A 19073-nucleotide genomic window follows, 5' to 3' on the forward strand; every position below is an offset into this window, starting at 1 on the left:
AAAACTAGTCAAAGAACGAAATCCAAACACTGCTCATATATGCTGCCAGGTCGGTGTATTCGAGAAAGAAAAATCATTTTTCCTCAGGTGACAAAATCTCTTTATAATTATATTATAGATACAATTAAGTTAATAAAGTAAATTAGACTAACTAAATGTTTCGGAATTATTGGCTAGTGATGAGAAGTGTGATTAATATTCCGTATGGTTGCTGTGTTTCGCTAGTTACTGTACGAATAGGGAGGTTAAGAAACAAACATTAGCAAACAACCATACATATTAATAGTCAAGAAGTGACTGACGACTTAAAAAACTTCACCCTACTGTGGAGGAGTGGGATTTAATCTCCGTCCCGTCTTTCTTAGGTTTTCTGTGTTTTCTCCTAAATCTCTACAAGCGAATGCCAATATGTTTCCGCCGGCGATTTCTTTCATCATCGTCCAACTGACCTGCTGGTTCCTCTTCAACAGCTGGACGTTGACGGCGAGTTGAAACCTTTGCTTAACACACTTATGTTGTATTTCTTTTAGTGTCAGTCGACAACACGCACAGGCTACTGAAGGCGTTACGTAGTCGAATCACCGGAAAACCATGAAAAAAATCACGACATAGGCCTAGTTCAGTTCTAAGCATAGCTGTATCCTAAGAAATGTGATAACATGATCGTGCCTCGCAGTAAAGCAATACGCGAATCTGAATCAATGACTTAGACAAAGCCAAATGTTCCCAACGGAAACTCTGTAAATTGAATCCTTCTCCTCCTTGCAAGTCTTTCACAATTTTTCTTCAATGAGAGATGCCAAAAATCGTCTCTTTACCTCGTTTTCCTCCTAATTAACCGGCGACGGCCTCAGTCGCATACCGTTTTCAGTGGTTGAAATTACGATTCATTGCTTGTTTCCTTCTTCTGTTGCCGGCCGCGGTGGCCGTGCGGTTCTGGCGCTGCAGTCCGGAACCGCGGGACTGCTACGGTCGCAGGTTCGAATCCTGCCACGGGCATGGGTGTGTGTGATGTCCTTAGGTTAGTTAGGTTTAGGGGACTTATGACCTGAGATGTTGAGTCCCATAGTGCTCAGAGCCATTTTGAACCTTCTTCTGTTAATATCTGATAGTGTTCATATACCACTGATGTATAAGAACGAATATTGTTTGTTGTAGCCAACGACTCAGGCAGAGCCACAATAGGTGGTGCCACATACCCGCAGTTGGCAGCGGACACACCACAACAGGCCAGAAACGACTTCCTCCTCCACCACGTCGCGTCTGTGGCGTGGTCCCATGGTGTCGAGAGCGGGATAAAGCTGCCCTCTCAGCGACAACCAGCCAGTGTTGTAGTCAGTCTACATGCTTACAACATATGCCCAGGTAGCAGTCTTGTTGACGATCTGCGCTGTGAGCTTGGGTTATGTTTGGTGTCTCACCCTGGCAAGATTTTTCATAGCAATATAACGGACTTTGGCTTGATTCACAAACTCGCAGTATTTCAGTGTCCGTTCGTGCATAGCCACAACCAGCTGGAAATTTGTATGCTGAACTCTCCAGCTTTACTGAACTTATAACTAGTGTTTCTGTTCGAACACAACAAATGTAAGCACCGTACCAATGACAAACTGCCTATTTACTTCTGTCTCGGGTTCTTCGGCCGACGTTCGTCTGATGATTTCACTGACGTTTCGCCAGCATGAGTGGCTGCCGTTGTTAAAGCTTCAACCTCCATTGCCGGTGGTGAACCGGAGCCGAGCTCGCGGCCGCAGACTATATGTACCTGGCGCGCCAACGTCCGAGGGCTTCTCCGCGGTCATTTCCGGTGCGGTTCTCCTCTTGCTACCTGCGACGGTCGTTCGCTGCAGTATGGGAAGCCAGGATCCGTTTACCTTAAGGCTTTCTTCTTTCTAATTGAAGCTATTCCCGTGCTTATGTATTTCTAGAGCATCTCTGAACAAGCGGGTGTGATAGTGCTTCACTACAGCCAGGACTTCCGCGTCGGCGAATTTTATTACACGGTCGGTCTCACTGAGCGCGTGCTCTTCCACGGCCGATTTCTGCACCTGCCCCAACCTGCAGTGTCGCTTATGTTCTTTGATCCTGGTGTTGATTGATCGTCCAGTCATTCCGACATAAACTTTTCCGCATGTGCATGGTATGCGGTATATTCCCGACATTGCAAGTGGGTCCTTTTTATCCTTTACAGGTGTAAGACATTCTTTGATCTTCCTTGTCGGTTTGAAAATTGTCTTTACGCCGTGTTTGTGCAATATACGGCCGATTCTGTCCATCAATCTGGGAATCTATTGCAGAAAGGCCGTACCTGACATTTCTTTTTCTGAATTCTTACTTCGCCGAGTGTTTGGTTCTATTACACTTCTAATATAATTTGTGGAGTACCCATTGCTCCTGAGAACACGTTACAGGTGTTGAATTTCGCGTCTGAGGTGCTGTGGCCCACGCATTCGTCCTGCTCGCGTTACGAGCTCTTTTCTGGCGCGGGTGGTGGTTTGATAGTTTGTGCAGGTATCGGTCCGTGTGTGTCGGCTTACGGTACACGCTGTGTCCCAGGTTTTCGTCATCCCTTGTGTCGGTATATGTGGCCCCTCTGGTCCAGTCGCACGTGGGGAAGACCGACACATACATTAAGGACTCAGGACATTTCATTGAGAAGTAAGCTTTGATACTATTTCCTTGTTTAGGAAAGTGCCACTCAGTGACGCTCTGGAGCACATCGGTTCCATTTTCCCGCAAGACATCAAGAAGTTCTTCCATGCATGTCTCACCACGAGCTATTTCACGTGGAATGGAAGTTTCTACGAACAACTGGAAGGCGTTGCCATGGGTAGTCCCCTTAGTCCAGTGGTTGCCAACTTCTTCATGGAACATTTCGAAGCACAGACACTGGACTCGGCGACTTGCAAACCGAAACTGTGGTACAGACACGTAGATGATACTTTCGTCGTATGGAGCCATGGTGGAGAACAGCACGGTAACTTCCTAAGACTCTTGAGCAACCTCCACTCCAACATAAAATTTACCATGGAAGTAGAAAAGGACAAAAAATCATTTCTAGATGTGATTGTCACAAGGGATGACGAAAAACTGGAACACAGCGTGTGCCTAAAGCCGACACACACGGACCTGCACATACTATCAAACCACCACCCGAGCCAGAAAAGAGGCATGATTAATACGCTCGTAACGCGAGCAGTCCGAATATGTGAGCCGCAGCATCTCAGACGCGAAATGCAACACCTGGAAAGTGTTCTGAGGAGCAATAGGTACTCCACAAATTATATTACAAGTGTAACAGAACCAAATACTCGGCGAAGTAAGAATTCAGAAAAAGAAATGTCGGGTACAGCCTTTCTGCGATAGATTCCCAGAGTGACGGAAAGAATCAGCCGTATATTGCACAAACAGGGCGTAAAGACAATTTTCATACCGACAAGGATGATCAAAGAATGTCTTAGGTCGGCAAAGGATAAAAGGGACCCACCTGCAATGTCGGGAATATACCGTATACCATGCACATGCGAAAAAGTTTATGTCGGAATGACTGGACGATCAATTAACACCAGGATCAAAGAGCATAAGCGACACTGCAGGTTGGGGCAGGTGCAGAAATCGGCCGTGGCAGAGCACGCGCTGAGTGAGACCGACCACGTAATAAAATTCATCGGCACGGAAGTTCTGGCTGTAGAGAAGCACTATTACACCCACTTGTTCAAAGATGCTGTAGAAATACACAAACACGGGAATAGCTTCAATTAGAAAGAAGAAAGCCTTAAGGTAAACGGACCCTGGCTTCCCGTACTGCAGCGAACGACCGTCGCGGGTAGCAAGAGGAGAACCGCACTGGAAATGACTGCAGAGAAGCCCTCGGACGTTGGCGCGCCAGGTACATATAGTCTGCGGCCGCGAGCTCGGCTCCGGTTCACCACCGGCAATGGAGGGTGAAGCTTTGACAATGCCAGCCACTCGTGCTGGCGAAACTTCAGTGAAATCATAAGACGAAAAGCAAATAGGCAGTTTGTCAACAAGTGGCCACGAAAGCCTTAACAATTTTGTACCGTACCAATGTTGTACGCGATGTTATTCTCTTTCAACCAAGAAAAAGAGTCGTTCATGTACCTAAATCAACTTTCTCATCCAGCTGAACAGTGTGTTCAAAGAAATTGGGGTCCAGAGGAGCAGGAAGGTTGAAGCTTTTGAGCTGGATCATAAGGCGTGCTCAGGTTTAACAATCACTTAAGAGTGGTGCCTCTAGTGGCAGGGTTAGACTACCAATCTCACCAACAGGTTCACTCTGCCGAGATGTTGTAAGCAGGACAGGAGTTTGCTCAATGAATACCGACGTATAAAGTAACACACATAATACGTGCTGTTCATAAACTAAGGTGCCCTCACCTGCCTGAGGTGCTCAAGGTCTGCCTTGTTGGCGAGCAGCGCTGTGGGCCTGGCAGCCTGAGTCAGCTGCTGCAGCACCTGCAGGCTGTAGTTGAAGGACCGCCGGTCCGTGATGGAGTAGACGAGCACGCACGCGTCCGACCACTCCACCTGCTCCACAGGCAGGCGCCTGTCCCTCTGAAACAACAGACACGTGCTGTCACTCTCAGATTGATCTTGAGAACACAACATTTTCATCATTGTTTGGTTGTAAAGCGTAACAAAATTCCCTTTAAAGTTAGTCATTTGCACCCTCGCCAGCCAACAACAGAAAATCATTATTTCATTGCGGATGGCAACCAACAGGGTGACAGTTATTGACCTATATGAAAAAAATATGTCTGCCATCATTGGCGCATACGAATAGCGAAATTTCTCATGACCCGCTGGAAGTGTCAGAACATCGCTGCTGCCGATGACCTCTTGAATGGCAGTTTTCAGTTCAGCAATAGTTTTGGGGTTGTTGCTGTACACCTTGTCTTTAACATAGCCACTAAAAAGGGGTCGCATGAGTTCAAATCCGGAGAATATGGCTGCCAATCTAGGCCCATGCCAATGGCCTATAGGTACCCCAGAGCCAGAATGCGGTCCCCAAATGAGCCTCCAGGACATCAAATACTATCCTGCTTCGATAGGGTCGAGCTCTGTGTTGCATGAACCACATCTTGTCGAAATCAAGGTCACTTTGCACTTTGGATAATGGGGATGAAATCATCTTCCAAAACCTTCACTTGCAGTTCGGTAGTCACCGTGCTATCAAGAAATATCACACCAATTATTCTGTGAACATTGCGCACCACAGTCACCCATTGAGGGTGAAGAGACTTCTCGATGGCGAAATGCGCCAATTTTGCTTATTGATGAATCATCCTAATGAAAGTGGGCCTTGTCGCTAAGCCTAACCATACTAACTCCGATCATGCCCTGCAGCCAACCATGCAGTTTGAATGTCCTAACGATAACCGTTCAGAAGTTATGACGATTTTGTTTCATATATTTGAATAAAAGTCACTGTGTATATAGTGATATAGAAAGGTAATATAGAGGGCCGGAACTGTGGCCTGTAATTGTCAGGATAGCGTCATGCAGAACGTGTTAGTGGGAATTTATAAAACACACAGAGGTGCTGATGGGGCATTATTACCAGAATACACATTTATTGATCGGAAGTACACAGTTGTCTACCTTCATCTTTCTTCATGGCTGCCAACAATGCAGGGGGAAAAAGTGCGTTGGCCACAATGGTATGCTCTAACACCACTGCATGTCACAGTGTTGACAGCCATGGTGAGAAAGGCCCACATAAAGCGCCCCACGACATCACAGCCAGCATGGATAGTCTTGCTCACACTGCGTCAGCGGTATGGCAAATGGAATACCACGGCGCTCTCTTCCATGTCCTGGAAAGGCAGCCAACAGATTTGCATGTGGTGGCCACAGTCATTGAGGGTTATGCCACGGCCTCTCTGTGAGAGCCTGGTCCACAGCAGTGGGAGTCTCTCATAGTTGCGAGTCAGGTGGCAACAATTACTGTGCTCACACAGAGTGGATGGTGTTTGATCAGCACGCCAAGGGACTGCAGAGGCCACATTTTGGAAGGCACCATATTTTTCACACCAACAAAGGCAAGGATAAGACAGCAGCCGCTCTCAGCAGCATACTCTTCAGTTCTAATTGGTGATGGCATTGTAGACCATAGTCATCTCAGCAGACCATGGATGTAGCGGCACAGGTTCCGCGTCTGTATTAGTCAGATGCAACACTGTGCTACAACTGACAACTAAACTGTGTAATTCTGAGTATAAGTATTGTTGGGCTATGCCATGACATTATCCTTCTATGGGGATGACCAAACGGGCCTAGTTTTCTGAGGTCGTTGGTGCTCTTGGTCGCTTCAGGATGTCACAACTTCGTCTTCCAGGTGCTCTTTTCCACTGTTTCAGCAACTAAATAGTTAGCCTTGTGTTCGATCTGAGTTTTCTTGCAGCAATTTGCACTGTCACCATTTGACGCCATCCATCTGTCGCCATAATGTCATTTTGCTACGTTGCTTATGAAGCACTCAGCCTATCCCAGGGTACTGCAATAGCTTCCGTGTTTTCTGCTACTCCACTAGCATTTTTCTGTCGCTGGCATTCCGCTCTGCCTCTGGCATTGTCAGGGAAGAACTTTGACAACTTATTTGTATCTGCCTGGAATATTAATCTGGGGCTGAACATTAATAACAAAAATAGACACATCAGGTTTTAGACCTTATTTTCCTTTCAATAATAATTACATGTATTTATTTTTTATAGGCACGCATACGAGTGCCCCTGGATGATTGAAAATATGTAAAAAAAAGTTTTGACAGTAAAATATTAGTTTCTTGCATGACAGATGAATCTCATAATTTAAATTCATCTTTTGTGAGCATACAATTTTTAAGACATTTTGATAGAGACATATAATTTTTTCACCATAAGTAAGATAATAACATTTCATTATTATTCTTATAACGTATAGCACTAGTTTCATAATCCAAATGATGCCTCTTTCATTCTGTCGAGACTTACATGGAGTCTAAAAGACAAAACAAAGACGAACGTTGTCATTCTAGACCAACAGTAACAAGATAGTTCGTTGGTTGGGTGGTGGGAGGGGGGAGGTGGGAGGGGGGGCAAACAGCGAGATTATCGATCCAATCGGATTAGGGAAGGAGGTCATAAGCGTCCTTTCAAAGAAACCATCCCGGCATTGCCCGCGGGACAGCCGCGCGGTCTCAGCGCTCTTCCACGGTTCGCGCGGCTCCCACGGTCGGAGATTCGAGTTCTCCCTCGGACATGGGTGTATGTGTTGTGCTTAGCGTAAGTTAGTTTAAGTTAGATTAAGTAGTGTGTAATCCTATGGACCGGTGACCTCAGCAGTTTGGTTCCATATCAACTTATCACAAATTGCAAATTTCCATCCCGGCATTTGCCTGAAGCGATTTAGGGAAATAACAGAAAACCTAAATCAGAAAAGCCAGACGCGGGTTTGAACCTTCGTCCTCTCGAATGCGAGTCCATTGCGCTAACCAATGCGCCACCCCTCTCGGTAACAAGAGTCGAAAGGGTAGAGAGTTAGTTAAATTTTGCGTGTATCATTTGAACAATTGTTTCATCGAAATGATGTGGAATGAATCAGTTTCAAGGTACGCATACTCGTATGTGATTCATGCTAGCATTAGTTAATATATTACTTTTTTAGTCCTACTCATGCAACCATACATACAAAATACTTTATATTTTTCACACATTACCATTTTTAACAAGAACTAGTTCATGCAATATAAGGAGCTGTCCGGAAGAAACTATTTTCAGTTATATTTAAAATTTGCTTTGCTACCTGTCAGACATTTTATTTCATTGTTCAGGTGATCGAAGTTTTGCTACTGCATATTGAACTTCTTTCAGAGCCAATTGCAGTTTTAATAATGGGCAATAAAGGCCACTTTTTCCTCTAGTGTTTTAGGTATGGACACTGCTGTTCCTCTCAAACTGTGGTACGTTAGTTATGACGAATTCTGCTAGAGAATATACAAGGGTTGGAACTTTAATACTGGAAACTATTCATTTACAGCTCGTACAAAATAGATACGTTTGACTGACCTTCAATGTAGTCACCAGCATTATGTATAACCCGTTGCCAGCGATGTGCAAGACATAGGATACTCTTAGCAGTGCCAGTTTGTTTTAACAGTTCGAGCGGCGCGGTCTATTGCCCGACGAATTTGTAGCAGTTCTGAAGCGAATGCCGTGAAGTGTTTCCTTCAGTATAGAATTCCAGTTGAACTCACGAGGGCGTAAGTCAGAGGGGTTCAGTAGGTGGCATAGCACTTAGCAGCCCCATCAGCCAAACATATCAGTAACACCTTGCACTGTACGTGCTTGAGCATTGTCCTGCAAAATGATGGTCAGGTCCTGCAGAAAGTGTCATCACTTCTGTCTCTATGCTGTTCATTTTTGGAACACGACCTACGACTTTCCCTATTTAACACGTTATAACACGGAAACTAATTACCGTATGAGTACCAAACGTGGTAGCATTAATTTCAAGGACATCAGGAATAAAAATAATGCAGAATCAATTCAACTGAAACACTTCTAATGTGACGCTACGGTACATCATACCATTACATGCCAGTACCATTACTACCACAAAAGGAGCTCAATATGGCACCCATCAGTGTCCAGAAGAGTCTGAAAGCGCAGGATTGCATTCTGCACGGCAGGACAAAGCATGTTCGTAGGCATGCCCGCTACCTCTCTTGATACGCTGCGCTTCAGGTCAGCAAATGTGTGAATGTTTCCCTTCATGCACAGTGACTGGAGGTGGAGATCCCCACACTCGGCAATTCTGTGTGTTCAGCTCACGCGTCAGAAAAAAATGAGCTTCGTTTATCCGTAGGTTGGTTCAGGCCAGTCCCCGACAACTTCAATCCTTACGAGAAAGTGGTGAGCGAAGTCAACACGTCGTTGTGCGTCCAGTGGTGCAAGCTGCTGTACGATTTGACTGTTGTACGGATACAATTTGAGCACCTTCCGTACAGTGCACCACGAAATGTTCAACCGTAGTGACGCAGAACACGCGCACTGCCTGAAGATCGGGAATTACGAGCAGCGTTGTCCACCATAGCTACGGCGATTTCATCTGTGGTGTAACCAGTCGTCGGCCTCTTCTCGGAGGGACACCCCATTCTCCTTTAAGCCGGCCTTGTGGCCGAGCGGTTCTAGGCGCTTCAGTCCGGAACCGCGCTGCTGCTACGGTCGCAGGTTCGAATCCTGCCTCGGGCATGGCTGTGTGTGGTGTCCTTCGGTTAGTTAAGTTTAAGTAGTTCTAAGTTCTCGGGGACTGATGACCTCAGATGTTAAGTCCCATAGTGCTCAGAGCCATTTGAACCATTCTCCCGTTAATTCGAAATTCTTCATCATGCTCCGCACACCGTGTGAAGGGAGTGGGCCCTTCCGTAATCCTTTCAGCCGGCGATGTCCTCGAAGTGCAGCAGCAGCATTACTATTGTTTTGATAACAGAGCTTGTAACGCCGGAAATGCATATCCTCCTATTTCCATTTATTGTACTATAAATTTGTTTTCCTTATTTTTGTTACCTGAATATATGTAACATTTCTGTGTCTTCGTATATTGTAATTGGCTTACTATTTGTATATATATATATATATATATATATATATATATATATATATATATATATATATATATATATATATATATTTATGCATTTATGTCGATGTATAATTGGTTTTTTTCATAAATATTATTTGTATTTTTACGCTGGGTCTTGCCTAGGGAAAACTGCTATCGAACGACTACATCGATAGGTCGTGTGAAGAATCAAAGTGTGTAGGATCTTTGGTAGTGTTAACTCTGCCGCGTGGAGCGCGGGCTGAGAGAGAGAGTCTGGCTAGAGTAGTGAGTGGAGCAGGTGTGTTGTGTAAAGCTCCCGCGAGTTGCAGCGCTTTCGGGGTTTGGCACCATGTAATTGCGCTCGACTTGCGATGATAGTTTCTGACATGGTGTCGCGGACGGGAAGCATTAGCTGGCGCACATCAAGAGCCCGTTTCGCCTGGTGACCGTGTCGAGAAGAAGGCGCGCCAACATCCAGCTTCTGCAACAGCGACGGCCGACAATGAGTGACTGTCGCCACCTCCTCGATCGACGGCTTCAAACCTTCAATCAACCAACAAGGAAGACTGGAAGCACGTAAAGTTTTAGAACTGTATGGCAGACCTCAGCTTTTCAAACTGTACCATTTTCGTAACTATAATTACAGCAACTTAGCATGAACCTTTGTTGCTCATTGTCCCAATTGCTTTGCCAAGCAGGGTCCCTTCCTTTTCCGAAATGAGCCCGAGTGTCGTTGAAATTCAAACGCCAGCATTAAAGTACTATAATTCGATTTCAATGCTTTAATTTCAAAGTTCAGTTAAAGTATTCACAGCTGGCCACAATATTTAGATTACACAAGCACAAACTAAGAGTGCGAGTTTTGTTACCGTATTTTAGCTTACCTGTGACTGCAGCTCAGCTTGGTACGTACTAAATTTTACTATTGTTCAGAATCATTTAATTCAAGTTCAAAGTTAAATCTCTTATTTCTAAATTGCGTACATTCAAGTAGCTTTTGAAATGATTGTTGAGATAGTCCAAGACTAACCGTGTTTTACTGAATTTCGATGCGCTTCAGAAAGAAAGCTCACTATTAACTTCAGTCACTAAATTAACTTTCTATTTTCCTGTTTTATTAATTCTTTTGCTAAATTAAGTCAGAGTGTAGCGACATTTATTACTTCTGACAAACTTTCAGTTTTCACACTACACGTGTCAACCTTCAGTTGCCGCACTTCTAGTGCTAATTATATGTGTAATAACCTTTCTTTTTCAGTTACTATAGTAATTGTCCTTAGGACTGGCGACCGTAATTTCCCCCAAATCTCAAATATCTAATTACCGCTAGTTAATTGTTAACGTAACGGCCGCACATTTACTTTCTTTATTAACTTTACCCCTTTTCAAAATTAATTTCCACCTGTTTCATTAGCATTTTTCCTTTCAGTTAGATGTAACCCTTTCCTCCCTCTTTACCGACAGATTAACTTCGGTGAGGATTGCTTTTCCCAAATTTCCATTAGGTACACGCGGTTTAATTTTTCATTGTCATTAAGGTCGATAAGTGAGGGGGAGGTTACAAGCTTCACCAGTAACGCCCTGCTCCTTTTGTCCAAGTTCATGTTGTCACGTCAACAAGCGCACTGCTACTGGTCAGGTGTGTGAGATTATGAATCACGATGACTGATCACGCACTTGCTGGTCACCGTTGGAACTGGACGGTGGCGCTGTGACGCATGGAAACCATGCACCCCATGCTCTGGACATTATTGCTACCAAGTTTTGTAGTCGTATGGTAATTAGTTTCAAGTGTTATAAAGCGGTAAATGGGGAAAGTTTAATTATAACCAGCCGGTATATTGTGTACATAATTGTAAAGCACAGTGAATACAATTATACCTGTCCAAAATGACAGAACCATAGTATTACAGGTTTTCAATGCTATTATATGTAACTAAAGAGCAGCTTTTGTTTCAAATATGTTTGATGACTGTACTATTGCCGAACTATTTAGGCGAAGAGGGAGAGATTAGTCAAAATGGAATGGGCAGTGACAGTCGCGAAAGAAGAAATCAACAAACTGTAAAAACGGAAGCGAACTTCAAAAGTAGTTGCTTCTGCCTGGAACCAGTCCAACTCCCCATAGGAAGATAATGTGTTTTTTTCTTTTTTTTCCTTTTTTTAATGTCTTAGTGGACCGTAACACACAGTGTATATTATTTCATTTTTGTGATAGAGTGGACAGCAAAGGGCTGCAAATTTAATCTCGCCTCTGTGTCATTTCTGTGATGACAGCCAAAGAGGCCTTCTATGAAATGAAATGGCACCCAACACGTGCGAAACTCACCTCGCCCTTTTCTCACATGATATACTGAGAGCTGTGGATGAAGGGCAACGGGCAGACTCCATATTACTAGATTTCCCGCAGGCATTTGACACCGTACCCCATTTCAGGCTGTTAGCGGAGGTATGAGCATATGGAATAAGTTCGCAGGCATGTGAGTCTCTTGAAGACTTCTTGTTGTTGTTGTTGCGGTCTTCAGTCCTGAGACTGGTTTGATGCAGCTCTCCATGCTACTCTATCCTGTGCAAGCTTCTTCTTCTCCCAGTACCTACTGCAACCTGCATCCTTCTGAATCTGCTTGATGTATTCATCTCTCGGTCTCCCTCTACATTTTTACCCTCCACGCTGCCCTCCAATACTAAATTGGTGATCCCTTGATGCCTCAGAACATGTCCTACCAACCGATCCCTTCTTCTGGTCAAGTTGTGCCACAAACTTCTCTTCTCCCCAATCCTGTTCAATACTTCCTCATTAGTTATATGATCTACCCATCTAATCTTCAGCATTCTTCTGTAGCACCACATTTCGAAAGCTTCTATTCTCCTCTTGTCCAAACTATTTATCGTCCATGTTTCACCTCCATACATGGCTACACTCCATACAAATCTAATTCCCTCAGCATCACCCGACTTAATTCGACTACATTCCATTATCCTCGTTTTGTTTTTGTTGATGTTCATCTTATATTCTCCTTTCAAGACACCGTCCATTCCATTAAACTGCTTTTCCAAGTCCTTTGCTGTCTCTGACAGAATTACAATGTCATCGGTGAACCTCAAAGTTTTTATTTCTTCTCCATGGATTTTAATACCTACTCCGAATTTTTCTTTTGTTTCCTTTACTGCTTGCTCAATATACAGATTGAATAACATCGGGGAGAGGCTACAACCCTGTCTTACTCCCTTCCCAACCACTGCTTCCCTTTCATGCCCCTCGACTCTTATAACTGCCATCTGGTTTCTGTACAAATTGTAAATAGCCTTTCGCTCCCTGTATTTTAACCCTGCCACCTTTAGAATTTGAAAGAGAGTATTCCAGTCAACATTGTCAAAAGCTTTCTCTAAATCTACAAATGCTAGAAACGTAGGTTTGCCTTTCCTTAATCTTTCTTCTAAGATAAGTCGTAAGGTCAGTATTGCCTCACGCGTTCCAGTATTTCTACGGAATCCAAACTGATCTTCCCCGAGGTCGGCTTCTACCAGTTTTTCCATTCGTCTGTAAAGAATTCGTGTTAGTATTTTGCAGCTGTGGCTTATTAAACTGATTGTTCGGTAATTTTCACATCTGTCAACACCTGCTTTCTTTGGGATTGGAATTATTACATTCTTCTTGAAGTCTGAGGGTATTTCGCCTGTTTCATACATCTTGCTCACCAGATGGTAGAGTTTTGTCAGGACTGGCCCTCCCAAGGCCGTCAGTAGTTCCAATGGAATGTTGTCTACTCCGGGGGCCTTGTTCTGACTCAGGTCTTTCAGTGCTCTGTCAAACTCTTCACGCAGTATCGTATCTCCCAATTCATCTTCATCTGTATTCTCTTCCATTTCCATAATATTGTCCTCAAGTACATCGCCTTTGTATAGACCCTCTATATACTCCTTCCACCTTTCTGCTTTCCCTTCTTTGCTTAGAACTGCGTTTCCACCTGAGCTCTTTATGTTCATACAAGTGGTTCTCTTATCTCCAAAGGTCTCTTTAATTTTCCTGTAGGCAGTATCTATCTTACCCCTAGTGAGATAAGCCTCTACATCCTTACATTTGTCCTCTAGCCATCCCTGCTTAGCCATTTTGCACTTCCTGTCGATCTCATTAACCTACGAATTTTGTCATCTCTGTGTATGTTACATGCAAGTCCCCATAGAGGGCGGTCTGTGTCAATTTCTAATGTCAGTGGTTTATTGCTTTATTATATTTTTGCGGTTCTTTTATTTTTTAGTGTCAGTGGAACTGTTCCTATTGTATCTTATATACCTGTTGCCTCTCATACATATAATTATGTTATGGTACCTCAGTTCTGAATCAAATAGTGGTAAGCCAATACACCTGTATCTTTGACTTGCAATCAGAACATTTCGATCTTCATATCGTTACTATAGTCACTGATGTCGTCATTTTGTTGCATTTTCGGTCTACGTACGTTACCCCCAAGTCTCCATACAGTGCAGCATGTGTCTGATTCTAACGTTAATAGTTTATTTCTTTATTGTTCTTCTTCTGCATTTTCTTTCATTATATTTTGTTGTAATTTAGTTTTATATTTACATTAGTTTGGTCGTGATCTAAATATTTCATATGCAATATTCTATTTACACTGATTTTATTCGTATATCACGGTCATTGCGTATCATTGACGTAATACTGGAGACGGTGGCCGGAGCTCTTGCTATTTACGCGACGGCAACAGCAAGTCACGCAGCAGTTGCTCTTCACACCTTCCTAGAGCGGTTCACGGTACGTGTCGCCATCTTCAGCGCTGAGCATGGGTATTTCCCCTTCTACTTGCATTGTAGTTACATCATTTTATTATTGTATTTATCTTTTACGCCTCTTCTAATAACTTTAATGTTTCGCCGTTTACAGAATAATGGTCTGAAGTTTATCAAACACTGACCGAAACCGCTCACCTTTTTAAAAATAAAATTATTGTATATGGTCTAGACTTTTTTATTATACATATCTTTTAATAGTATTTTACAATCGCTGTTATTTCCAAGAACTATGTCTGAAAACAAATTAAAGTAAAAAATGCAAAGGATATACCACTCATTGAAAGAATATGACGAGAAGAATTGGAAAAAAATGTACGCATCAAGAAATGCTAGAGCTATGTTCTCTGATCGGAGAAAGAGGAGGGATGACATCTCGGAGAGGCTTGGTAAGTGGTGTCTTTCACCTCCTAATCTGTGCTATTTTTACTCGATGTTTTTCGTCTTAACACGGCTATTTACGTAGCGTAATGAGAGGTCGATCGAACTCGGTGCCAGTGATCTCCTGTGTCTCTTTGAAAGAGCCACATGGGGATTTCCTAATCCGTCCTTTGGGATGTTTTCCATCCGAGTGCAGAAATAGTCGCTTCGTCGCAAACATTCGCTTCTATTCTTACGGTAGGAGCTTTATGAACGCTGACGTCTTCTCTTGACCTTTTCGGTCAACACTTCTGCCTTCTTTGACCTATAGACCGTCACATGGAAAATCTTCACAGGCAGAAGAGACGTATATTATGCTATCATGATAAGATTATGCCCTGCTTCCATGCCATTTGGCCAGTATTCAGTTCCGGAAGAAAGAAAATTTAGGTTACAGTACTGTATGTTTCGAATCTGCCTATCTGGCTATGCCTTATGAACACAGCACTTAACCATCGCTGCAGGCCTTGAACTACATATAACCCTACAGGTCGCTATTAGAAGCCTACAGCTTCCTACACTTTCTGAAAGTTTTCAGAGATCCCCACACGCGAACTCACGGCAAAACATACCATCACAGGTGTCTTACTGTATTCCCACTGGCGGTTAGTGGGTGTCAAACTCTCGTCTCGACTGAGCTGATTTACGTATTTCGCGGTGTCACTAAACTGTTCTTCGTGTGACTGCCTCGATGGTCAACAGAGACGAGCCTAAGGACGAATTATTCTTCCCGGCGTTGAACCATCTGCAAAGAACTCATTTTAGATCCACATTTACTCTAACATACCATTCTTCGTTTCTTCTAGGAACACCTCACTGGCACGGTCGTGTCTATAAAATCAAAAACAAGCCTATATGATTGCAGGCAAACGACAAAACTGGCAGTGCAGTACACCCTTTACAACGTTGTCATAAGTCAGTGGAACACTGGTATTCGCAGTTAATTCTGTCTCTGGCATTCTCTTTCGTACGTGACATGGAGTGCGTCTTACACGCAAAGGAAGAGATATTAACTATGATGTGTTCTACCTATAAGGCAGGTCCATCACGAATTAAGGGTACTCCAGTTCTCCCGTGTGACACTATCATTTTATGGCTGCGCATGTTTACGTCCATACGCTGCATTTAGCAAGGTACCTTGCACCGCTGCTAGTCATTCCCCGTCGTGGTCCACTCGCAAATCGAGTGAGGAAAAATGACTGGCTCTATACATCTACATGTCAATGGATACTATGCAACTCACATTTAAGTGCCTGGCAGAGGGTTCACCGAACCACCTTCACAATTCTCTATTGTTCCAATCTCGTATAGCGCGCGGAAAGAATGAACACCTATATCTTTCCGTACGAGCTCTGATTTCTCTTATTTTATCGTGGTGATCGTTCTTCCCTATGTAGGTCGGTGTCAGCAAAATATTTTCGCATTCGCAGGAGAAAGTTAGTGATTGGAATTTCGTGAGAAGATTCCGTCCCAACGAAAAAGTCTTTCTTTTAATGATTTCCAGACCAAATCCTGTATCATTTCTGTGACACTCTCTCCCATATTTCACGATATTACAAAACGTGCTGCCTTTCTTTAAACTTTTTAGATGTACTCCGTCAGTCTTACCGGGTAAGGATCCCACACCACGCAGCAGTATTCTAAAAGAGGACGGACAAGCGTAGTTTAGGTAGTCTCCTTAGTAGGTCTGTTAACATTTTCTAAGTATCCTGCCAATAAAACGCAGCCTTTGGTTCGCCTTCCCCACAACATTTTCTATGTGTTCCTTCCAATTTAAGTTGTTCGTAATTGTTATACCTAGGTATTTAGTTGAATTTACGGCTTTTCGATTAGACAGTTTTATCGTGTAACCGAAGTTTAGCGAGTTCCTTTTAGCACTCATGTGGATGACTTCACACTTTTCGTTATTTAGGGTCAATTGCCACTTTTCGCACCATTCAGATATTTTTCTAAATCGTTTTGCAGTTTGTTTTGATCCTCTGATGACTTTATTAGTCGATAAACGGCAGCGTCATCTCCAAACAACCAAAGACGGCTGCTCAGATTGTCTCCCAAATCGTTTATATAGATAAGGAACAGCAAAGGGCCAATAATACTACCTTGGGAAATACCTGAAATCACTTCTGTTTTACTCGATGACTTTCCGTCAATTACTACGAACTGTGACCTCTCTGATAGGAAATCACAGATCCAGTCACATAACTGAGACGATATTCCATAAGCACGCAATTTCAATACGAGCCGCTTGTGTGGTACAGTGTCAAAAGCCTTCAGGAAATCCAGAAATACGGAATCGATCTTAAATCCCTTGCCAATAGCACTCAGCACTTCATGTGAATAAAGAGATAGTTGTGTTTCACAAAAACGATGTTTTCTATACCCCTGTTGACTGTGTGTGAGTAGACCGTTTTCTTAGAGGTAATTCATTATGTTCGAACACAATATATGTTCTAAAATCCTGCTGCAAATCGACGTTAACGATGTGGACCTGTAATTTAGTGGATTACTCCTACTACCTTTCTTGAATATTGGTGTGACCTGTGCAACTTTCCAATCTTCGGGTACGGATCTTTCGTCGAGCGAACGGTTGTATAAGATAGTTAAGTATGGAGCTAATGCATCAGCATACTCCGAAAGGAACCTAATTGGTATACAGTCAGGACCAGAAAACTTGCTTTTATTAAGTGATTTGAGTTGCTTCACTATTCCGAGGATATTTACTTCTACGTTACTCATGTTGGCAGCTGTTATCGATTCGAATTCTGGAATATTTACTTCGTCTTCTTTTGTGAAGGCATTTCGGAAGGCTGTGTTTAGCAAATCTGCTTTGGCAGCACTGTCTTCCATAGTATCTCCATTGTTATCGCGCAGAGAGGGCATTGTCTGTTTCCTGCCGCTAACATACTTCACATACGACCAGAATCTCTTTGGATTTTCTGCCAGGTTTCGAGACAAAGTTTCATTGTGGAAACTGTTATACGCATCTCGCATTGAACTCCGCGCTAAGTTTCGAGCTTCTGTAAAAGGTCGCCAATCTTGGAGATTTTGCGTCTCTATACGAGCTCTAATTTTTTTTACGTATATTATCTTCCCGATGTTTGCGCGAAACGTACCCTGGCGGCAGCAGAATCGTTCTTCAGTCAGCTGCAAATGCCGTTTCTCTAAATTTTCTCAATAGTGATTCGCGCAAAGAATATCGTATTCCCATTGAGTTCACGGAGTATTTCTATAACACTCGCCTCTCGGCTGTTGATCGAACCTACTGGCAACGAATCTAGTAGAATGGCCTAAATGGCTTCGACGTCTCCCTTTAATCCGAACTGGTGGGGATCTCTTAGTGGGACAAAACTCGAGAATGGGGGTCGCATTAGTGTTCTGCTTGCGATCTTCTTTACAGAATAGCTACACTTTCCTAGAATTCTGCCAATAAACCGAAGGCGATCGTATCTCAGACCGTACGTGCTCGTCCCATTTATTCGATTTGAACCTTTTTAATCAATGTGACCGTGTCAAGGGGCACACCACTAATACTGTATTCAAACGTTACAGGATTGTTTTTCTACTCATATGCATTAAGTTACATCTTACCACATTTAAAACAAGCTGCCATTGATCACAACGAATAGAATTTCTGATTGATTGATTGGTTGGTTGATTTGCGGGGGGGGGGGGGGGGGCAAACAGCAAATAGCGAGGGTACCGTCCCGCCGCGCGGGGTAGCCGCGAGGTCTATGCCACCTTGTCACGGTCCGCGCGTCTCCCCCCGTCGGAGGTTCGAGTCCTCCCTCGGGCAGGGTGTGTGTGTTGTCCTTAGCTAAGTTAGGTTAAGTTAGATTAAGTAGTGCGTAAGCTTAGGGACAGACGACCTCAGCAGTTTGGTCTAATAAGACCTTACCACAAATTTCCAAAATTTCCATTGGTCCCGTCGGATTAGGGAAGGATGGGAAGGAAGTCGGCCGTGCCCTTTCAAAGGAACCATCATGGTATTTGCCTGAATCGGCTTCAGGGGAATCACGGAAAACCTATAGCAGGATGGCCGGACGCAGGTTTGAATGGTCGTCCTCTCGAATGCGAGTCCAGTGTGCTAACCACTGCGCCACCTCGCTCGGTGGAATTTATGACTGTCATCCGATATACTCGTACTGTCAGTCAACAACGACGCTTCCCCGTACTCTATAGCGTTATCAGCAATCGGTCGCAGGTTGCTTTTCATCTTATCCGTCATATCGTATATGGGTACA

At 43.6% G+C, this 19073-nt stretch overlaps 1 protein-coding gene across 1 annotated transcript in view; it reads right to left on the reverse strand.

Annotated features, from left to right (window-relative positions):
* LOC126159984 (ras-like protein family member 11B) overlaps positions 1-19073 on the reverse strand; it is a 386177-nt gene that overhangs the window by 49431 nt on the left and 317673 nt on the right. Inside the window, exon 5 of the mRNA XM_049916795.1 lies at positions 4399-4575. Coding sequence (XP_049772752.1) covers positions 4399-4575 — 177 coding nt within the window. The remainder of the gene's footprint in view (positions 1-4398; positions 4576-19073) is intronic.

This window comes from Schistocerca cancellata, chromosome 2 (genome assembly GCF_023864275.1).
Source record: "Schistocerca cancellata isolate TAMUIC-IGC-003103 chromosome 2, iqSchCanc2.1, whole genome shotgun sequence".
In the NCBI taxonomy this organism is placed as follows: Eukaryota; Metazoa; Arthropoda; class Insecta; order Orthoptera; family Acrididae; genus Schistocerca; species Schistocerca cancellata.